Source organism: Platalea leucorodia (assembly GCF_965183815.1).
Source record: "Platalea leucorodia genome assembly, contig: HAP1_HAP1_SCAFFOLD_305, whole genome shotgun sequence".
NCBI classification, from domain to species: domain Eukaryota; kingdom Metazoa; phylum Chordata; class Aves; order Pelecaniformes; family Threskiornithidae; genus Platalea; species Platalea leucorodia.
This window is the reverse complement of record NW_028121269.1, coordinates 31,050-54,524: the sequence shown is the minus strand read 5'-3', so window position 1 is coordinate 54,524 and position 23,475 is coordinate 31,050. Positions and strand designations below refer to the sequence as shown.

Here is a 23,475-nt window from a genome sequence, read left to right as displayed (position 1 = left end):
ACACCCCCTGGTTGACTCCAGTAGCTCGCACCCACCCCACCCACGTCAGCCCCCCAGTAGCTGGCACATAGTCCTTCCACTTCACATACACAGAGGACAGAGTGAGATCACACAGAGAGATCATTAAGAAAAGATTTAATAAGATATAAGAAGACAGGACAGACATCATCTGTGTCCTGCTACCAATTGCTTGTCTCCAGAGAGACTCTGATGTCATCAGGCTGACCGTCAAGATTGGAGGGGACGAATCCTCCAGGGAGACAGATAACACAACAGCCAAGGGCTAATTTATGGCAATGTGTCTACCTCACCACAGTGCTGGTCAGTGTCCAGCTCAAGCTAGATTTGGAAGAAACTAACATACGGAGTTGGTATGTGAATAGGACTAGGAGTTAGTCATCTTACCCCCATAAATAGTGAGCAGCCCAAGAGCCCTTTGAGCTCTCCTGCATGGCAGCAGGCTGCATGCCAGGATCTCCCCTTGAGCAGGGACGCCTCTCAAGGTTACTCCTTGAGGTTGAGAGATTCCTTGCCGCAACAGATCCTCGGTAAGTGACTAACAGCATGCTAAACTTCGAAATCTTAGCTAAGTGATATAAAGGATTGATTGCACATATATAATCCTTTAGACATAAACCGTTGACCAATCTGGGACTAGGACTGGATCCAGCCGCACCTAGACTCCTCTTTGAGAAGGAGTTTAGAAAGCAAGGGGGTCCTCTCTCAACCTCATGACTCAATGGGAGGGTCTCCCTGACAGTCTTGTCTGACCCTGTCCTCTAGGCAGTAAATAATCAAGTGTATCTTCCCATCGAATCTTGTTAAACCACTGTCGCATTTATTATCAAACTTTCTTATCAATAAACATATTGCTCTTACAAGTGCACTCTCACTCCAGCCGCGACAGAGCCCTCTGCAAATATTCACCTTCCTCTTCTTTCCTCTGGAGTGCTGCCTTTGCCTCCTTGTCTTCCTTCTCCAGCTTTTGACTTCTTTCTGCCTTTTCTCTCATGGCTTTCAGTTCGTGCTTTGCCTCTTCCAACTGGCTTTGAAGACGGACGTTCGTTCTGATGGCAGAATTGTGCTCCTCTGCCGCTTGCACTGGTGAGTCTCGTGAGCTAGACATCCCAAGCAGCAGTATCTCAGCAAAACTCCTCTGAACCCTTCCTTCCCCACCCCACCTTACCTCAGCAAAGAAAGCTGTAGCTCTCACCTGCATATTGTCAGGCTTGGCGGCGACGTGACTACCTCCCGGGGGAGCTTGTTCCAATGCTCCGCTACCCTTTGGGTGAAGAACCTTTTCCTAATGTCCAACCTAAACCTCCCCTGGCATATCTTCCTGCCGTTCCCTCGGGTTCTATCATTGGTCGTCAGGGAGAAGAGATCAGTACCTGCCCCTCCTCCTTCCCTTGTGAGGAAGCTGTAGACCGTGATGAGGTCTCCCCTCAGTCTCCTCTTCTCCAGGCTGAACAGACCAAGTGACTTCAGCCGCTCCTCATATGGCTTCCCCTCTAAACCCTTTACCATCTTTGTGGCTCTCCTCTGGACACTCTCCAGTAGCTTTGTATTTTTTTTTGTACTGTGGCAACCAACACTGCACACAGTACTCAAGGTGAGGCCGCACCAGTGCAGAGTAGAGCGGGACAATCACCTCCCTCGCCCGGCTGGCAATACAGTGCTTGATGCACCCCAGGACACGGTTGGCCCTCCTGGCTGCCAAGGCACACTGTTGGCTCATGTTCAACTTGCCGTTGACCCAAACCCCCAGATCCCTCTCCGCGGGGCTGCTGTCCAGCCTCTCGTTCCCCAGTCTATATGTGCATCCAGGATTGCCATGTCCCAGGTGCAAAATCCAGCACTTGCCCTTGATAAATTTCATACAGTTGGTGCTTGCCCAGCTCTCTAATTTGTCCAGATCCCTCTGCAGGGCCTCTCTGCCCTCGAGAATGTCAACGGCTCCTCCCAATTTTGTGTCATTGGCAAACTTAGATAGTAGTCCTTCAAGTCCTGCATCCAAATAATTTATGAAGACATTAAAAAGCACTGGCCGCAACATGGATCCCTGGGGAACCCCGCTAGTGGCTGGTCACCAGCCCGATGTAACCCCATTTACTATAAACCTTTGAGCCCGACCCATCAGCCAATTGCTCACCCATTGCATTAGGTGTTTATCCAGCTGTATGCTGGACATTTTGTCCAGGAGGATACTGTGAGAGACAGTATCGAAGGCTTTACTGAAGTCCAAAAAGACGACATCAACTGGCTTCCCTTGGTCAGCTAGGTGGGTAACCTTGTCATAGAAGGAAATCAAGTTTGTCAAGCAGGGCTTTCTCCTCGTGAACCCATGCTGGCTGGGACCAATGACTGCGTTGTCTTTCAGGTGTTTTTCAATAACTCCCAGAAGAATTTTCTCCCTCATTTTGCCAGGCACAGAGGTGAGACTGACAGGCCTGTGGTTACCAGGGTCATCCCTGTTGCCCTTCTTGAAGACTGGGACAACATTTGCCAGCTTCCAGTCAACTGAGACCTCCCCAGATTCCCAAAAGCATTGACAAATCATTGAGAGAGGTCTCGCTATGACATCAGCCAGCTCTTGAAGTACCCTCGGATGAACCCCGTCCGGCCCCATTGACTTATCCAGCTGGAGCAGCAAATCCCACACAAGTTCGGGGTTGGTTGGGAGTTTGTCGTTCTTGCAGTCATGGTTCTCTAGCCCAGAGAACACTTCATCGGTGTTGAAGACGGAGGCGAAGGAAGCATTAAACGTCTCTGCTTTGTCTATGTCCCTGTTTGTGAGGTGACCCTGCTCATCAAGTAATGGGCCAATGTTATTTCCTGCCTGCCTTTTGCTATTTAGATATTTAAAAAAGCCCTTTTTATTGTCCTTGAGCTTTGAGCTTTGGTACTTTACCTTTAAGTACTGAAAGGCTGCAAGAACATCACTTTTCCTTACATCAGACTTCTGCACTGAAGTCTGCAACTGGATGTTACAGCTCCATTGCACCATCTCCCACCTGATCTCCTTAGACAACTGGCTGCACACAGGCAGAGAAGGCTTTTTCCTATTTGCAAGCAAAGTAAAGCATGATAAAGTTTCAGAAACAATACAATACACTCCTCAAGCATATGCTACTTACAAGCTACCTGTAATGAGGTTGCCTTTCTACAAGGGATAATCTTATGAGAAATGTTTTAGATACATAGTTACAGAAAGTTAGAGATAAACATAATTAAAGAATTGGCTAAACAGCCACTTGTCCTACTGAAGGACAGGGAAGCTTTAACTCCCTGAAACCCAAAGCAGCAGCATACGTGAGAGGTATCTGAATGAACAAAGAGTAAGGGGAGGAGAAAACTGGAGAAGAATGGAAAGGGCCTTTGTCTAGACAGTCTACCGGTAAGATGACTTTATTGTATCAGGAAATTGTAAATAAGATGACTTATTTACTGTATCAGGACAGGTGAAAATACACGAACAATTAGAGAAATTAAATACAGCATATAACAGGCAGAATAGTGGTAATGAAGTTACAGGGGAAGACTGATATTTCTGTGGAATATCCCTTTTGAAAGGTCATGGGATTGGTAGAGGTCTCTTGTGAGCGAGGACAAAGCAATGCTGCACCCATCTCTGAAAGAAGCCAAAGGAGCAACCCAGGGAACCCCAGGCTGTACAAGCTCACTTTGGTGAGGAGTAAGCCATCAATATCTCTTGGGTGGTATTTCTGGGATCTTTAAAGAGAAGAATGTGTCCAAAAGCAGTCAGCACGGACTTTCAAAGGGTAAAGCATGCCTCACCAGGCTGACTGCCTTCATGAGGAAGTAACTGCATTTGTGCATGAGGGGACAAGAGTGGATGTTGGTCACCTCAACTTCAGCAAGATTTGTGACTTGTTCTCCCTCACTATTCTTGTACCCAGGTTAGGACATTACGTTCTGGAAGGGCAGACAAACAGATGGGTGAAACACCAGTTGGATGATCGGGCTGAGAAAGCAGTGGTGAAGGGGTCATACCTTACCTGAAGGCCAGTGGGACATACTGGGGCATCGTGGGGCAGCACAGGGAACACTCCTGGGCCCTGTGCAGTCTAACAGCTGTATCCATGACCCAGAGGAGGCAACTCTCACCATGTTCAGCAAGAACAAATGCCGGATTCTGCACCTTGGATGAAATAATGCTGGGCACAAGTATAGACTGGGAGAGGAGTGGCTGGAGAGCAGCCCTGCAGAGAGGGATCTGGGGGTGCTGGCTGGCAGGGGGCTCAACAGGAGTCAGCAGTGTGCCCTGGCAGCCAAGAGGGCAAACCGCACCCTGGGGTGTAATATAACGAGGTGCTGAAAAGAGAGGATGTTGTGGTTTAACCCCAGTCGGCAACTAAGCACCACCCAGCCGCTTGCTCACCCTCCCTCCTACAGTGGGATGGGGGAGAGAATCAGAAAAAGAAAGTAAAACCCATGGGTTGAGGTAAAGACAGTTTAATATGACCGCAGAGGAAGGGGAAATAATAATAATAATAATAATAATAACAACAACAACAACAACAACAACAATAATAATGGTAGTAGTAGTAATAATAATAATAACAACAACAACAACAGCAATAATAGTAGTAGTAGTAGTAATAATAATAATAATAATAATAATAATTAAAAAAGAATATACAAAACAAGTGATGCACAATCATCACCTGCTGACCAATGCCCAGCCCGTCCCTGAGCAGCGATTCCTACCCCTGGCCAACTCCCTCCAGTTTCTATACTGAGCATGACATCATATGGTATGGAATAGCCCTTGGGCCAGTTTGGGTCATCTGTCTTGGCTGTGCTCCCTCCCGGATTCTTGTGCACCTGGCAGAGCATGGGAAGCTGAAAAGCACTTGACTAGTGGAAGCACTACTTAGCAACAAGTAAAACATCAGTGTTTTATCAACATTGTTCTCATCTTAAATCCAAAACACCGAACTATACCAGCTACTAGGAAGAAAATTAATTCTATCCCAGCTGAAACCAGGACAGGGGATTATCCCGCGGTATTTAGCTTTGGTGCAGACTCACTTGGAGTACTGTGTGCAGTTCTGGGCCCCACAACTGAAGAAGGATGTAAGGTACTTGAATGTGTCCAGAGGAGGGCACCAAAGCTGGTGAAAGGGCTGGAAGAAATGTCCTCCGAGGAGCTGCTGAGGACACTGGGCTTGTCTAGTTTGGAGAAAGGGAGGCGGAGGGGTGCCCTCATTGCCCTCTACAGCTTCCTGAGGAGGGGAAGTGGAGCGGGAGGTGTTGATTGCTTCTCCCTGGGATCCAGCGACAGGAAGCGGGGAAATGGTTCAAAGCTGCACCAGGGGAGGTTTAGACAGGACATTAGGAAGCATTGCTTTACCAAGAGGGTGATCAAACACTGGAACAGACTTCCTAGAGAAGTGGTTGATGCCCCATGCGTGTCAGTGTTTAAGAGGCATTTGGACAATGCCCTTAATAACATGATTTATCTTTTGGTCAGACCTGAAGTGGCCAGGTATTGGACAAAGCGATCATTGTAGGTCCCTTCCAAATGGACTATTCTATTCTCTTCTATTCTATTCTATATATGTACCTGTACAGGGTGGATCCCTCCAGCAGCTGGGCTCAGACGCTCAGTCTCCTCAGTAGCTGCCCCCGATACCAGCCTCCCCAGGTGCACGCACCTGGACATATGAGTCCCCTGAGGCTCCAACCCCATTCCAGATGCTGCTACAGACCACCCCACTCACACACACACGCACGCACGCACGCACGCACACACACAAACTCTTAAGTCCAGTCACTCTGGTCTCTCAGTTGCTGGCACTAATGACATACGGGCTGTCTGACCCCCTGGTCCTTCTCCAGTTGCTGCACTCACCCCCCTGTGCTCACATGTTCACGCAGAAGAGAGATTCCCCCCCACAGGAATGAGCCAGAAATTAAGTTTAATGAGAAGACAGGACAGACTGCACTGGTCGGGGTCCTCCCCTACACTTCCCGTAATAAGTCCTGTGCAATCCAAAAATGCTCTTCCCCTGCATCCCATAATGTGTCCTACGCCCCTAGGCGACAATTCCCTTAGTCCAAATGGTGATCCAGAGAGCTGCTCGCAGTGACTCCTCTTGGTGGGTTTCACACCTGGACAACGGGGCTGACGGCTCTCCCAGGGCAGCCCTGGAAGGAGCTGGGACAAGATGTTCCTTCCTCAGGAGCCTGTCCTTTGGGTTCCCACCTGCCACTGTGCCTCTGTGCTCTTCTCGCTTTGTGGAGATGGGCTCTTGATGAGCTGGTGGCTCTCCCGTGATGGCTCTGGGAGCAGCTGGGGCAGGGTGTTGACTGAGTTACTCCTCCTGCCATCGGTAGTGCCTTCTTTGTGTGTGCAGATGAGCTTCTTCTCACTTAACCTAAGACAACCCAACAAGAACACGCATCTCCTGAGGCATCGGTATTTGCAGGTTACATACCTATGCACTGGTATTATTTAGCATATTTAACATAGCAGCTCATTGGAATTGCTGTCCAGAAATGCATCAGGATTAGGGGAAAAGCTATGTTGTTGCACCGGCAATGGCTTTGTTCGGGGCCAGTATCACAGTCTTGTTTCTAAGACTGTAGATGAATGGAGTTAAGACTGGGTACAGGACAGTGTTCAGCAAAGCCACAATTCTGTTTGTCTCAAGGGAAACACCTCTGGAAGGATGCACATAGAGAGCAATGCAGCTCCCGTATACAATGGCCAAGGTGGTGAGGTGGGAAGAACATGTAGTAAAAGCTTTTTTCCTCCCAGCAGCTGCTGGCAGGTGTAGAATACAGAAAAGGATGCCCATGTAAAATGCCACAGTTAAACATAAGGAACCCAGTATGACAACTGAGGATAAAACAGAGTCTGTTTTCCAAAGCAGGCTGGTGTCAGAGCAGGACAATGTGAACAATAGGGAGTTGTCACAAAAAAAATGGTAGATCTTGTTTGAGCCACAGAAAGTCAGCTTGTAGAGGAGGACCAGGTGGTAACTCAAGACTGTGATGCCAATGATCCAAACAGCAACAACCAGGTGGATGCAGAGCTGAGGCTTCATGATGGCAACATAACGCAAAGGCTGGCAGATGGCAATGTAGCGGTCAAAGGACATGACAACAAGTAGAACCAACTCTGTACAGCCCAGGGCAAAATAGAAACAGGACTGGGCAAAGCAGCTGCTTAGTGAGATCGTTCTCCTACCAGAACTCAGGATCACAAACAATTTGACGCTTGTGGAGGATGTGAACCAGATTTCCAGGAAGGCCAGATTGCTGATGAAAAAGTACATGGGGGTTTGCAGGCGGTGATCCACACACAAGAGGAAAATGATGGTTGCGTTCCCCATCACTGTTGTCAGGTATATGAGCAGAAGGAGCAGAGAGAGAAATAGCTGTAGGCTTTGATGAAGCCCTGAGAAACCCTCTAGGATGAACTCGGTAACTGCAGTGTCATTTTCTGCTCCCATGCTGAATTTCAGTTCACCCTGCCGAGACAGGAAGATGGCAAAACCCAAGTGTGATCTTTTCACAGTCTGGATGAAAGGAATCCTTCCTTCTCTGCTTCTTTCCTTTCTTGCGGTCTTCCTCCTATATAGCACAGAGAGAGAGAGAGAGACCTTCAAGCCTTTCTCACGCCCTGATTTTTCTGTTTTACATTTCAGTTCAAGTCCTCAGAGAATTTGTTGTCGTCTTTCTACCTTTCTCAAACTCTCCCAAAGGATTCTTTCTCCAGAACAGAAGATTTTAAAGAGGCTGCGAGCTATTTCACCCCATTCCTGGCAAATTCCACAGTCACTCAGACCTATTGCAAACATCTGTCACACCTATGTGCCAAACTCATCTCTTCTGTTGTACAAATGCTAAACCATCAAATAAATGATATCAAATAAAATCAAATATATATGTTGAAAGCTATTCTTTCTGCTTTTCAGAGGTACTTGCCTTTTTGCGCTAGGAATCCCTGAGAGTCTCTTGTTTTCAAAATAAGTAATATCTAGTATCTCTTTTGTAATCCCCTGCTTCCTTCCACACCTTCTTGCTCTCTGTTTCTTCAGGAGAGGGGGAGGGGGTGGAATAGGGACTAAGTATAACTTGTCTTCTTTCGTACTCTAAATAATGACTGAAAGGTACGATGACTCCACACGGTCTGTCACACAATCTCATCTGACATCCGTCTGCACCGAAACACGGTTGCTTCCAAACAGTTACTCATTGCTATTGCCATCAAATATCCTTACCTAAATGCAGAGCAAGAGACGAGCGTCTGGAAGAGATTTGTAACCTTTCTTTTGCATGCCAGTTATAGGCTGGGAGGAACGAGCCTCTAGCGTTTTCTCTTGTTTCCATTGACTCTAGAGGGAGCCTGGGGAAAACCAGTTCTCACAGGCACCTGCAGCCAAGTAGATGAAACTCGCTATTCAAGTCTCAAATCACTGATTTATTAAGGGTTTGTTGTTTGTTTGGTTTTTTTTAATCAAAATAGACATCTAACAGAAGGAAGCACAAGAAAACTATAGTTTGCAATAAAGACTGACGTTTTTCCCTTCATCTTTGTATTTGTTTTTAGACATGGAAAGGAGCAGAGCAGATGACTCCAAAAGAAGGATGATTCCAAGTGCAAGGGGAGGAGAGGGAGAGGAAGAGATGGTGGGTTTGAAGCAGTGAAACAGATCTTCAAACAAAGCAGCTTCTCTTCAGGCCCTGCATTGTCAAGCATGCAGCCAGCATATGCCATAGTGAGTGAAGAAAGATAGGGTATGCAGGTGAAGGGTATCCAGGTGAAGAAGGCCTTAGTGTGGCTTTGCACAGAGGTTATCCTCAGGACAGTGCATATAATGTAGGCATAAACCACAGTAGTCAGTGTGAAGGAGCTCAGCAACACAGTGGAGAAGAGAGCAATGCTCATGTTTCATAGTAGCTGGTGCCCACGCGGGCTGCTCTCAGCAAAGGGATGATGCCACAGAAGCAGCAGTCTCTACAGTGGGCACAGAGGGTCTAATGGCATACAGGATGGTGGGGCTGAGCATGGAGAGAGATGCCATTCCCCAGCAGCTAAAGATGAGCATGGGGCACAGCCAGGAGTTGGTAAGGACAGAGTCGTGTGAGGGGCTGCAAATGGCCCTGCAGCAGTCGAAACACATCACAACACATAGGTTAAACTCAGCTGTGCTGATGGAGAAGGGACTTGTAAGCAGCTTCAGAGATATCTTGATCTCCAGCATGAGACTGACAAACATGTTAGGGGGAATGACCAGAGTGAACCAAATATCCAAGAAGGACAAGGTGCTGCGGAAGGGATGCCTGGGGGTGTGGCACTAGTGGTGGAGCCAAAGGATGGCAATGGTGACTGCATTCCCCATGACAGCGAGCAGAGAAATCACCAGCAGCAGTGTGAAAAGGAGGGTTTTCAACTCGTAAAGGACTGAAAAGGCCTTCAGGAAAAATATTCTTGCTCTGGTATGGTTGTGAGAATCCATTTTGGTACCCGGTCAGCTGAATGTGTGGCAAGGGTAACTAATATCGTGCTTGGTGAAATTTGTCTTGTTACCTTTGTCAACCTTCCTTTACCTTTTCTTAGTTTTCCTCGTCCTTCTTTCGTGGGCCTCAGATCAGATGCATAATTTCTCCAGCATGGCAATCTGCTATACCTCCACTATCCTGCCCAGGCTGCTGGCCAGCTTCCTAACCAGGGACAGAACCGTTTCTGCTCAAGGCTGCATGACACAATTCTTTTTCTTTGCCTGTTGTGCAGGTACCGAGTGTCATCTGCTGGCCACCATGTCCTAGGATTGGTACTTGGCCATATGCCACCCCCTGCTCTATGCCAGCCTCATGCAGCAGAAGCTCTGTCTCCAGCTGGCGGCTGGGTCTTGGCTAGCAGGATTACTAATGTCTACCAGAGTCACCAGGCTACTTTCCAAGTTACACTTCTGTGGTCCCAATGCAATTGATCACTTCTTCTGTGATTTTGCCCCATTGCTGGAGCTCGCCTGCAGTGACACCACGGTGCTTAGACTGGTTACTTTCATCATCTGCTTTCTGGATGTGGTCTTCCCCTTTGTGTTCACCTTGGTATCCTATATCTGCATCATAGCTGCGATCCTGAGGATCCCAGCCACCACGGGGAGGCAGAAGGCCTTCTCCACCTGCTCCTCTCACCTCAGCATGGTCACTGTTTTCTATGGTACCCTCATTGTTGTCTGTATGATACCCAGAACAGCCTCACTGAGGCAGCTCAATAGAGCGCTATTCTTTTTCTACACCATCCTCACGCCCATGGCCAATCCACTCCTCTACAGCCTGCGGAACAGGCAAGTCAAGGGGGCTCTTGGAAATGCCCTCAGAAAGACTGTGGCCTGCATCGAGAGCTCCTACTAGTTGTGATCCACCAAGAATAAACAGGTTGTGGTTGTGTCAAGTGTGGACAACTCAGAAGTGCATATTTTGTGTACCAGGTATATCTTTAGAAGTGCAGAATCTGGGGACTGTTTGGGGAATGAGAAGCGGGAAAAGAGAACTTGTGTCTTAAGGAAATACAGGTCTGGTGCTGAAGAGTGTAAAAAACTTCCCTGCCTTTCTTCTTTCTTTAAAGTAAGCACAATTGTGGTCCTGCAAGTGGGAGCTGTTGAAATGCCACACCTGCCCAGGAGTGGCAGAAAACTTACTCTAAACAAGCTGTTTTCTCTTCCATTACCCAGTCAAGCTGAGGGTGGGGTTCCTGCGTGTCTGGGATTCCTCAGGACATCTTCATATTGACAGTGAGAAGGGGGAAGTTGAATCAAGCCCTTCCACTGGACATGTCTAAATCTGAGTAGATGAATCCCATCCCTCCTGTTCTCTGCGCTGTCTAGCAGAGGAGAACTGTGAAAGCTAGTCTGATAGGGCCAGCCCCTCTGGAAAAAAAAAAAAAAAAGTAGATCCTTCTTCAGAAGAAGGATACCTGAGCTGGGTCTCAGCTTCCCAAATTTTTTAACACAGAAATCATTACTTCCCACTTCTTTCCTTCTCCTAATCTGACCCCCCCTCCAGGCCCCCTCCCCCATTGAAATTACTGATTTGTTTCCCACTGGCTGACTTAGATATTGCAACCTGAGTCCTCCTGATTTCTTCTTTCTTGCAAAAGAGAGCAAGGTCATGCTCACGGGGCATGATTGAGAACATCCACCCCGAGCAGTGGGCTTTCCCCATTTCCTAGGCTGAGGCATGCGCACAAGATGGAAACGTCTCCATCGTCCCTGATTTGCGCAAGGGCCTTCAGCCCTGACATACTCCCACAACACACTTATTCCTCCTCCACCCACAGACATAAATCCCTTCCCACTTCCAGGCTCAAATCATGGTTGCAAGAATTTGATGCACTTGAAGAACTGAGAAGTGAGAGTGAGTGAAGAAGTGAGAAGATGCATTGAGCTTCTTGGATCTTCTTGGTGCTTATGACAATGTTCCTGGCTCCCTCCAGATTTGATGGACTTCCTGTCTATAACAAGGGATTTCTGACAAGCTTTTATGAAATGTTTGCTTTTCTGTCATTCCTGTGTGTGGAAAGAGTAGCCACAGAAAAGGAAGAAATATCCACCAAAACGGATGCTGAGTGAAGTGCCAGTAAGAACCAGGTGAGGCACCCCCCTGGCTGTGGCTTCCTGGCAAGAAGTCTGTCCTGAGAAGGGGATCCAGCCTCTGCCACTCTGGAGTGGGGAATCAGCAGCATCCATGCCACCTGGGAGAGACTCTCTGTCCAAGCACAGTTACTGTCTTGTCAGCTTTGAGCGTGAGCTTGAAAATGCTTGGCTGCAAGGGTAGTGCCTGCGGGATTATCAGTGCTCCAAAAGAGCACTCCTTCCAGGTCTTTCTTGAGCAAGAACGGGAGAGTCATTACTGAGGATGGGCTTTGGGGCCATGTGGGCAAAGCAGAACAGATGAGCAGCCCATCCCCTTAACTCCACTCAACTACTGCAGAAGGTCACAGTGACTGTGCTCTGGTTTTGATTCCCCTAAACCCTCTCTGCTAGGCAGGGGCTCAGCAGGGAAAAATCTATGGCACTGGGCAACACAAGTGCCCCAGCTGTACCACCCTGAGGACACTATCCCTGCGTGTGGTCGAGCCATCAACCTCTGGGTTAAGAGCTGAGCACGCTCACCCACCCTGCCACAGGCACCCCAGCCAGGGCTGTCCCCGGACACGGCTTCGCTGTCAGGACAGACATCAGTGCTGAAGGAATGGGAAGGTCCCTGAGCCCAGCCCCCTTCCCCAGCCCCATGGAGATGGAAGCCTGCTGTTCACCTCGCCTGCAGGGCTGCTGGGGAACAGAGGGGTGCATGGGGAGGCCCGGTGCCTGAAGGAGGGGGTATAAGATTTCTGCCTCCATGTGCCCTCCATGGCATGCCCTGGGATGCCATTGGAGGCTGGGGGCACACCAGTCCAGGGAGGGCATTTCCCTCACCCTGTTGCACATCTGCTGCTGCAGAGTTGGGGACAGATGTGGCATAGACGGCTGTTGCTCTGGGTGGCAGAGGAGGCTCCTCTCCATTGACTCATCCCGGAGTGGGCCAGAGTGTGGGAGCAGCACCTGCAGCAAGAGCCTCCTTCTTCCCCGTTGCCCTGCAGAGACCTTGAAGGGCAGCGCTCTGCAGTGCAGCCCTGTGCCAGGATCAGGCCCCAACTTCCCCCATCTCAGAAGGATTCAAGTGCTGTTTACTGCAGAGGGTCCCTGGGCACCCAGGGGAATACAGGACTTGTCATGGGCACATCACAGGAGGAGAGTGCCTCCCGTGCTGGCAGGTGTCAAGGGGATGTAGCTCAGTGGCAGAGCACCTGCTTTGCATGGGGGAGGTCCTGGGTTCAATCCCCAGCATCTCCAGGGGTACTTTTGCCCTGACTCCCCAGCCTCAGGCAGGTGCAGGCTGGATCTCGGGCACTGGTCCTCTCCAGGCCCTGTGGGTCCGCCCTGCCCACCCAGGGCTTGCCTGTGAGGTGAGGAGGGCTGTGGGAGGGCTGTGTGCGCTGCCTCTGCTGAGCCCCCTCTTGGAGGAGAAGCAGGCAGCTGTGCTGGACCTGAGCTCAGGTCACTGCCCTGCACCACAGACCCACCCCACCGCCCAGGGACAATGCTTGGCAGCAGAGTGTGGGGGGACCTCAGGGAGGGGAGAGGTGTCAGCAGCACACTAGGAATCATTTCTGGCTACACTGAGAGATGTGGTGTGAGGGTGCTGGTCCAGCCAGGGCCACACTGCCCTGGTGGCTTTCCAGGGATAAGGGTCTGACATTGTCATGTCTCCAGCTGGAGATCCCATACCACATGGGAAGCACTCCTCTGTGCCAGCAGGGAGGGCTGTCTGAGTTGGACGAGCCTGGGCAGGGCTGTGGGACTCCCAGCTTTGACATTTCTTATCCTGACCCTGTCTCCAAGTGCTTCTGCTTCCACCATCCCCACTGGCTTAAGCAGAGCCTCAGCTCAGGGCATGTGGAGCTCCTGAGGTCAGACACAGCCCACAGACATGGGGCTGGTGCCCACCTCTTGTTCCTGGGGTGTTTGGTGTCTCTGTCGATGCTGCGCTGGTGGGATCAGGGAGGCACAGGCCTGTCCACAGCTGTGCACAGGTGGGAAGGGGCAGATGGTGCCTTGGCTGGTCCCGCAGCTAAAACACCCGCAACCAAAACAGAATGTGAGACACGGCCTTTCACTGCAGGGTGCTCAGCCCCGGGAACAGTGAGCCCAAACTTAGAGAAATAAGGCTGCTCTCCCAGGGGCTTTCCACAGCCGTGCTCTGCCCAGTGTGGGGCAGCAGTGCTGAGAGTCGGGGGTCTGACTGTGACCCCCCTCAGGTAGGTCCTCAGGAGCTGCAGGAGCAAGCACAGATCTGGGGCACAGTGACAATCCTGCTTTGCTGCATAGAATGGACCCAGCCCACAGGGCCAGACTGTTCACGTCCAAGAATGCCAGGGCTGGAGCTTATCCCAGTGGGAGTTTTCCAGGGGATGGAGGCTGTGCTTGCAATGCCCATGTTATGTCACCCATTACCGTGGGAGTCTCGCCCTGGGAACGCTGCTCTCCCATGGGGGCTGCCAGCAGGAAGGCTCCAGAGTATGGAGCAGAGGGATGTGTGAGCCTGGGCTTCCTCCAGATCCCTCCAGGGTCCCCCCAGGGGTGGAGGAGCTCCCAGCAGGGAATGGGGCAATGCGGAAGTGGGAGAGGATGCTGGCGAGAGCCGCCCCCTGCCCTCTTCTCCTCTAGGGCCAGACCCTGCTGTTGGCAGCAGTACTGAGCTGCAGCAACTCCCCACAGGGAGCCAACACACCTTCCAGCCTGCAGCAGAGGAGCCTTTCAGGGAAGAGCTGGAGGGGTGTGGAGACCCACCAGTGGGAGCAGGGAAGGCAGTCTAGGCTCCAGGTCCTGCCCAAGTGTCAAACCTTCTCCCCGCCTGTCTCCTGTGTAAGAGGTTTTTCTGTCCATGGGCGCAGGGGCTGGTGAAAGCCCCAGCCAAGGGAGAGGGAACCGGGCTCAGCTCCCAGCAGCACCTGTTTTAGGGGAGGGACACAAAATCTCCTCTGCCATGGAAACATGCCCACATGAGCATCCTCCTGCATGGGTCCTTCTCCAGGCCAGGGGCTAGACCACGGCTTTTGGCTGCAGCACACATCTCATGGGGATCCTTTCTCCATCCCCCAGCCCTCCAACAGCGCTGAGGGAAAGATGCCCCCATCCCCCCTGTACCTGCACACAAGTACTGCTCCGACACAAACCCAAACTGACACCCCTGGCGAGGCAGCAGGAGGGCAGGGGTCGGGGCTGGAGGGGAGCAGGAGGAGGGGGTCCCAGGGCTGCCGTGGGGCCTTACAGCCCCTGCTCAGGAAGAAGGCAGCTCTGTGGCTGTGACAAGAGTGCTCGGGGGTCTGTGAGGGCCCAAGAGAGCAGGAATAGCCCATGGAGACTGGGGTCCTGGCAGAGCATGAGGAGAGGGAATTCCAGCCCCTCGTGTCCCAGAAAGTGGCTCTGCACCCTGTGCTGGGGCAGTGTGGAGCACAGCTGCCTCCTAACCTTTGTGGGAGGTAAGCCATGGGCCATGATCCCTGTTGGGGCTGGCTGGGGTGTTCAGGGCACTGTGGCCACCTTAGGGCTCACTTCTGTGGGGCAACAACCCAGGGCTTACCCTGACATGGCAGCTCTGTCATGGCCTCTGCACTGTGGGGCCAGCGTGGCCCAGGCAGGGCCTGGGGGAAAGAGCAGCTGGAAACCCCAGGGTGAGGAAATGGGTGCTCCTGCTGGGGGGCATCATGGCACCTATCAGAGAGCCAGTTTGACTAGAAACTGCCTGTGGCCAGCAGGATGGAAATGGCTCTGTCAGCAGGATCATTCCCCAGGCACCAGGGGCTCTTGCAGCCCCACAGCCTGACCACGAGCCTGCTGTCCCTGAGACGCGCCCCTTCCCTACCACTGTGTCTTTGTTCTCTGCTCCCCCTGAGCAGCCTCAGGGAGATGACCCGACACCTGGGCAGGCAAGCAGCAGCTCTGGGTCAAAGCCCCCAGAGACTTTTAATAAGAACCAATATGGATGCACAGTGTGAAAATGGGAATAAAAATAGAGGAAACTCCCAGCCATTTCTGCTGCCCGTGGTAAAGGGAGACGGTTCCCTGGTGCTCACAGCTCTCCCAGCTGCACAGGCCTCTCCTCCCTCCTGCCTGCACCCAGCTGCACAGCAGGGATGGGCTCTCCTGGCCTGGGGCTCAGGGACTGTTGGGCAACAAGCTCTGCTGTCACAGCCTTTGTGTCCTCACGGGGATGTGCCAGAGACGCCTCTTCAGCATCATCATAGCCCATGCTCCCCATGGACACGGACGAGGTGTCTCCTTCAGCTCCAGGGACCCCAGCACTTCTCCGGGAGCACAGGCTGCCCCCTGCAAACAGCAAGGCAGGGCATTGCAGTTTGCCCCATGGGGTCTGTACATCACCTTCCTCCCCACTCCTCACCATATTCAGCTCCTTCTCCCACCCCCAGTCCCTCCAAAGACAACTCCTGGGTTAGGTTCCCCCTTCCCAGGAGCTTTGGGTGTCAGTACGGTAGTGACTTGGGTGGCACCAGGGATGGCACCCCAGGAACCGGCAGCGCTATCTTTCCCTCTCACCTCCGAGTGCATCCCTGGGCCCCGCTCCCTCCGCTGGTGCCCTGGGCATTTCCCAAGCTCCCTGCCTGGGGGCAGCATCATCCCCAGGGTCAGAAACCTCCCTGGCATCATCATAACCATCCACTGGGTCACCTCCAGGCAGGACAAGAACATCTGAAAGGAGAGGGGAGCTGGTGACAGTGAGAAGACACGTCCCCCAGAGCAGAGGATGGGAGGATGCGCAGGGACACAGGGCTGACACACTGGTGGTGGCAGCACCACAGGAGACCCCCATGTCCTCCCCATCTCTGATGGTGACACCTTTAGTCCACCACATGGCTGCAGGGAGATCAGCCCCTTCCTGCCTCCGTTACCTGGTGCTGATCCCACACCATCCTCCTCCTCGCTGTCCGCAGGGGAGGGCTGCAGCTGGGTCAGGGACTCCTCTGAATAGGAGCCTGGAGAGAAGCACAGCGGGTGTTAGGGAGTGAGCCCCACGGACCTGTCTCCTGGTCAGCGCTGCTGGGGAAAGGGGACCCACAGAGCTGGGGCTGCATGGGGAGAAGGGCTGGGAATCTACCCTGCTCCCCCGGGACAAACACTGTCTCAAAGGTGCTCCCAGAGCTGCCCTAGCGCAGCCCCTTCCCTCATTCCTCGGGTGTCACATGGGGTGCAGGGGCAGGAAGAGAGGGGCTGTCCAGGTGGGATGGGCCAAGCTGGCTGGGAGGAAGCTCCTCTCCTGGGCTCAGGACCTGGATGCTCTCCCCACAGACCACACGGCCCCAGCGCTGCAGGGACCATGGGCTGGGAGGCTTCAGGGGATCAGCCCTGTGTTGGGGCCAGGGGAAAGGATCCTGCAGATGGGCCTGCAGGGAGGACCCACACCCACCTGAGCGACCAAACCTTGCCTGCTTCTCCCACACTGGGCTGTAACCAATCTCCTCATACACGGCCTCAGGGAAGAGCTCCTGAGCCCTCCTGGAGCCTGGGAACAGAGGCAGGGCTGGCACAGGGACAGGCAGAGAGAGGGGCAATGGGACCCCACTGTGCTCCCCCAAACCTGTTCCTTTGGCCAGCCCAGGACTGGTCTGACAGCACAGCCCCATTGCACTGTCCAGGCACGGCCGCCACATCCCCAATGAGGGCAACATTGCTGTGGAGATTATCTGGGGCAGCGTCACCCTCGCATCATCCTTTTGGAGACAGAGCTCATGCCCCTCTGGCCCCTGGGCCATTCTCTGCCTTGTCTGACCTTGGAGCAGCTCCCATGTTTCCTCGCCACCTGGAGCTGCCCCTTATCTGCCCCATGGGTCTATAGCAGGGCCCCTGCCCTGCCGGGGGATGGGCGAGGATGGGCAGGGCTGGGCAGAGGGACAGCTTGGGGACCTGACACCATGGAGATGGACTCTACTGCCCCATGCTCCTCCTGCCATCTGCCTCGCCCCAGAGCCCCCTCCAGCACTACCCAGAGCACTGCCAGCCTTGGCCATCTCCACTCTGCCATCTCTCTCCTCGCCCCATCACTACCTCCCCCCGCCTCTGGGCTCTCTCCACCCCTTGCTGCTGGTGCCCCATGACCAGGCAGTCAATGGGGCGGTGCATAGGACAGGTGGCAGCACACAGTCTCATCCCCCCAGCTCTGCCTGTACCCCTCAGTGACACCCCGTAGCACCCCACAGCCCTTCCAGGAGGCATGGTCCCGGGGACTGCTATGGAAGGACCCACCTCTGCGCCCAGCCCTGGCGCTTAGCACTTGCCCAGCCAGGAGGGCCAGGAGCAGGCAGAGAAGGGCCCCCAGGATGATGCAGATGATGACGGGCACTGAGACTCTCCTGCTGCTGGTCAAACGACCCTGGGAAGGATCTGCATGGGCAAGAACATGGAAGGGGCAACACCAGGCCTGGGAGAGGTGGGGGCAGCACCAGTCCTGACTCCCATCACTCAAGGCAGCAGAGGGTGGAAGACCCCAGAGGTGAGTAATGGGGAAGCTTCCACCCTGCTGAGGAAATTACAGCCCTCTCCAACTCTCCCACCACCACCCCAGTGCCTCCTCCTGGGAGCTTCACACCCCAGCAAGGAGCCCCTTCCATCCAGCTGTGGGTCACAGCCTGGTGCTGGGGATACCCAGCCTCGGGCGGGAGGACAAGTTACCTGCTCGGGGTGGGGATACTGCTGTCCTGGTTGGAGCTGCAGAGGAGGAAAAGGAGAGCTGGGCTGAGAGGACAGGTGTGTGGGTACTGGGGAGCCTCCTTCCCAACACGCCCTGGGTGTGTCTGGAGATGTCCTTGACACACCCCACCCGAATTGCCCCTCCAGTAGTGCTAGAAAGGCAGGCCGGGACAGGGCCCACGGCCTCTGCTCTGGGCGGCAGGCAGGATGGCACAGGCAGCCCAGGGGACAGCCCTGGGGCTGCAGGGCCCCACAGGCAGTGGCCTGAGGACACCCAGCTCCACTGAGGCTGCTCCCCACCTGGCGCCAGGCTCCTGCAGTCTGCAGGAATGGTCTCGCTCCTGGGAGGTCAGGGGCAACGCTAGGACCAAGTGGGCGAACGGCCTTCTCTAGCTTCCTGCCAACACCTGAACAAGAGGTCCCGGCCCTGCCACTCACCTGAGCAGCGCACAGCAGCGTCTTCCTTATGCCGGCAAGCACCGCCATCCCCGGGCCGGGCCCAGCAGTGCTGCAGGGACAGCTCCGTCCCCCGGCACTCCACCTGCTCCAGCCAGATGGGGCCTTGCCCCATCCCAAATGCGGACTCATTCAGGGCAGACACCGCAGGGCCACAGCCCAGCTGCCTGCACGCCACCTCGGCATCCTGCATGTCCCAGGAGTCGTCACACACCGTCCCCCAGGAGCCATGGTGCCAGACCTCCACTCTGCCCGAGCACCCGTCCTCGCCTCCCACGGCACGAATCTTCTCCCTGTCTGGAGAAGGCAAAGACCTCCCATGGCACCCAGACAGCAGGCAGAGCCCTGCCAGACAAGAAGGGTACACAGAGGAGCAGCTCAATACCTGTGCAGCTCGTGGCGTTGGGGCATGGGGCCAACGGGGCCGGGGACATTTCTGGGTGTCGCCCTGAAGAAAGAAACCCTGTAGTGAAGGGGGCTGGTTCAGGGGATCGTGCAGAACACAGCAAGGCTGAGCTCTACTTGTGCCTCCCTGTACCATCTTGGTCATGGCAGCATCTGAATCCCAGTCAGTCAGGGGACACCCGCAGGTCTAGGGGGACCCTGACTGCTCAGCCCCTAAAGGTCCCTGGTTCACAGAGCAGCAGTAGTGTGTCTGTGGAGGGGAGGCTCTTCTGAACCCTGTCTGGTCTCTTCTGAGACCTCACCTGGAGATGCCTCTGCCTTCCCCAGGCTCGGCTGGCAACCTGGGTGGCAACTGCTGCTGGACATGTGTGGCTGTGGTCACGTTTGTGCCACCGGCAGGAGTAGGGTCTGACACGGAAAGAAAAGCCCCTCCAAGCTCTTTTTCGCATTTGGCTGTGCCCAGCGGGGAGAAGGAGCTGAGGTGACACTGGTGCCCGAGTGGCTCAGAGTTACCATTGCAGGTGATGTGGATCTCGTCTCGCAGGTCTTCACATGACTGCGCGTCCCAGGGAGTGGAGGGACACTGCCAGAAGGAGCTGGTTTTCTCCCCACACTGCACGTTATCCAGCCACGCAGGGCCAGACAGCCTGCCATAGGGCAGCCGTGTTTCCAGGGATCCTCCATCCCCGCAGCCCAGCTCCTTGCATGCCAGCGACACCGTGTCGAGAGGCATCGAGTTGGAGCAAATGCTCCCCCACGTCCCATTGTAGAAAACCTGCAGGCGCCCAGAGCAGCCATCGCTGTTCTCCAGCCTCAGGGCCACGAACTCTGGAAGGAAAGGCACCAAGGGGGAACAGGCTGATCTGGGGCTGTGGGAGAGGGGACGCCTCTGCACCCCCAGGCCCTCAGCCAGGCAGGGGCATGGCCAGCACATCCCTCTTGCACCCAGGGGCAGAGAGAAGTCCCTGATGCACAGACACCCCTGCCCTTCCCGCTAACACTGGGGAACAGCTGAGCTCTCCAGGGACCCCCAGTGGGACTGAGGGTGCTCGTGCATGGGTGTTGGCATCATGGGCTCAGGCAGGAGTTCAGAGGCAGCCAGGGACACTTTGGACGTGCCAGGCTCTCCCCACATCCCAGCCTCCCCAGGAACCAGGGTCCCACCACAGACCTGAGCAGATGACTCCTGCGTCCTCTTTGTGCCTGCAGTCGTGCTGCCCCCAGGGCCTGGCAGGGCAGTCCCAGAGAGCAGCTTCATCCCCGGAGCAGTTCATGCCATCCAGCCAGATCTGCCCAGAGCCTTCCCCGAACCGAGCGGAGCCAGTCGCCTCCACTGCCCCTCCACAGCCCAGCTGGTGGCAAACGACGGCAGCATCAGACAGGTCCCAGCCATCGTCGCAGACGGTCCCCCAGCTGCCCTGGTAGTAGATCTCCACTCTCCCGGCGCAGCGCCCAGCCCCATTCACCAGCCGGACCTGCCGGCTCCCTGCAGTGGGCAGAAACTCCAGTTGCTGTCAGGGGCTGGCTGCCCACCCACCTCATCATCTGGGGGGCCTGTGCAGTGCCGCTCACCCCAGCAAATGACTCCCACGTCCTCCGCAACCCCTGCCGCCAGTGCACTCTCGGGCAGGGAGGTGTTGCATTGGGTCAGGTTGGTCTCCTGCCCTGCGCACCGGACCCCTCGCAGCCCTACAGGGCCCATCCCTCGCTCAGGCTTTGGGGGGTTGTAGGCTGTCTCTGCCTCTCCGCACTGCAGCTGCCGGCACACCACGTTGGCCTCCCGCACGTCCCACTGGTCATCCAGGACTCTGCCCCACGTCCCACGCTGGAAGATCTCCACTCGCCCGTTGCACCGGCTCCCTCCACCCACCAGCCGCAGGGGTGCAAAGCCGGCTGAGCCTGGGGAGAGCAGAGATGCCACAGCCACTGGAGGCACCGGGGAACATGGCACCCTTCAGGGAGGAGGGCAAGGGGGAATTCTCCAACCAAACAGGACAAGATTGAGCCTTGTGCTGATGAGAAGCAAGGGCAGAGCCCAGGCCCACTCTTCAGCTCACACCCAGGTCTGCTGCTGCTGGGGGCACCCAGGCAGCTCCTGCCTGGGTGGTGGGAGGAGGCTCTGCAGGGCGCTCTGTGGGCATGGGATGGGGTTGTCTGCAGCTCGAGGGATGGAGCAGAGCCCTGCAGCCCTGTCCTGGGCTCATCCCACAGCAGAAAAACACAGGAGCCCAGGCCTGGCAGTGGCACCAGGGCCTAAGCCACTGCCCTGGGGGCAGATGCCTGCCTCCGTTCAGTCCCCTCCTCTCCCACAGCAGAGCAGTCACTCTGAGCAGGCAAAGCCCTCCAGAAGGCTCCTGGGGAAGCAAGGGTTTCTCCAGGGAGAAATTCAGCCCGGTACTGCCATGGGACCCCTGCTTCAGGTGGCTGTGTTGCACACAAAGGGCAAATGGAGTTAATGCAGCATTTTCCCAGCACTCACCTGAGCAAATGACAGCGGCGTTGTTCCCATGGGAGCACGGTGAGGCCCCCAGGGTGATCACTGGGCACTGTCCCAGGTGGGCTTCAGTCCCGTCACAGTGGAATGAGTCTCTCCAGACAGGGCCAGTCTCTCTCCCAAAACGCTCTCCTCCAGGAATGGACTCAGCAAACCCGCAGTTGAGTTGACGACAGAGAACGTGGGCATCCGAGAGGTCCCAGCGGGAGGCACAGAGGGTCCCCCAGGTCCCCAGCACCTGGACCTCCACCCTCCCTGCACACGCCGTGCTGCCGTTCACCAGCCTGACCCCTGTGTACTCTGGGGACAGAGAAGGAGGACTCAGGGTGGATTGGTGCTCTTGTACCCTCAGTACAGAGGCCAGAGGGAGAGCATGCCTTTCTTCTCCTTCTGCACTATTTTCATGCTGCTGACAACCCATCACCCCTCCTGTCCTCACGCCCAGCCCATCATGGTCCTTGCTCTGATCCCTGACCCCCAGCACAGCTCAGGTGTTCAACACCCTACCCTGAGTCCTTACGTGTACAGGTGACTATAGCGCTGTTCGCATGGGTGCAGGGCTGGTCCCTGGGGGACCCCCTGGGGCAGGAGGCGAGGAGGGATTCATTCCCCACACACTGCAGCTCTCCATCCCAGATAGGACTCATCCCTTCTCCAACGTGAGCGGCCCCAGCCACAGGCAGGGCCATGCCGCACTGCAACTCCCTGCAGACCACGTCAGCAGCTTTGGGACCAAAGTGGGAATCACAGACAGTTTTCCACTGGTCCCCGTCATGGATCTCCACACGTCCTGAGCAGTGGCTCTTCCCTTCCACCAGCCGGACAATTCCTGGGGGAAAAAAAAACAAAACAACCAACTGAAAGCGCTCTGGCAGTTCCCACAACACCTCCAAGCAAGCCCTGACCAAATGGCCCAGTGCACATCCCAGGGGAAGCTGTTGGGGGAGTGTTGGTGACACAAACACATCCAGGCCCCCCTGCACCCCTTCTCTACACCATCACAGCACTAAAGGCTATGTGTCTGTCCCAGACCCACAGCAGACCCTGCCGACCATGTTGCCACCTTTGAGAGCAAAGCATGAGTCACAGGCAGTTTTCCAAGGGTCCCCATCATGGATCGCTATATGTCCTTAGAAGGAGCTATTCCCTCTGACCAGCCAGCCAGATCCCTCAGCAACCAAAGACCCCTGAGAGTTCCCACAGCCCTCTGACAGTCCCCTGACCATGTCCCACCTGATCTCCAAGGTGGTCAAAGGCAAAAAGCCCCATGACCACCCCAGCTGCTCTCACAGGGTGCTGATGGCACAAAGACAGCAGTGCCCGCCTGCCGCTCCTCAGAAATCAGCCCAGCCCTTGTGGGCTTGCTTCCCTCCCAAACCCACTGCCACAGGCACTGCTCAGACAAACTGCTGCTACCCCACAGACCTTGGGCTGCCTGGCACTGGTCCCTGGGCACTGCAGCACCCAGAGCACTTGGGGTCCAGGGAAATGAGCCCAGGCACTCTTGGTTTCTGAAGCGCTCTCTGCCCCGCTGAGCTCAGGGCCAGAGGAGCATGAGGAACCTCTTGGTGCCACCAGAAACATGCCCTGTTCCCAAGGGGGTCTTGGGCTGTTGGGCACTGCTGTTAGATGGGACATGTCACTGGGCACAAGCATAGTGAGGCTGAACCTGCAGTCGGTGTCTGTGCCAGCCCCCTGCTCCAGCACCTGCCCAGGAAAAAGGTCCCCAGTCATGGCCAGAGTGCACTGCTGGATGCTCATGTCCCTGGCCAACAGCCGGGCAGAGGGCAGGAGAGTGGACAGAAGAGCAGCCCTGGGCTTACACAAGCTCCC

The 23,475-nt window shown here is 54.8% G+C and overlaps 1 protein-coding gene across 1 annotated transcript; it reads right to left on the bottom strand.

Annotated features, from left to right (window-relative positions):
- Nucleotides 1–18,269: 18,269 nt before the first annotated feature.
- LOC309604022 (scavenger receptor cysteine-rich type 1 protein M130-like) lies at nt 18,270–21,942 on the bottom strand (the record flags this gene model as incomplete). Its single annotated transcript, XM_082338901.1, has 6 exons — nt 18,270–18,305; nt 18,829–18,996; nt 19,891–19,976; nt 20,320–20,634; nt 20,721–21,041; nt 21,628–21,942. Coding segments are annotated over 6 exons (1,241 nt in total), but the record flags the coding sequence as incomplete, so codon positions are not given.
- Nucleotides 21,943–23,475: the final 1,533 nt, after the last annotated feature.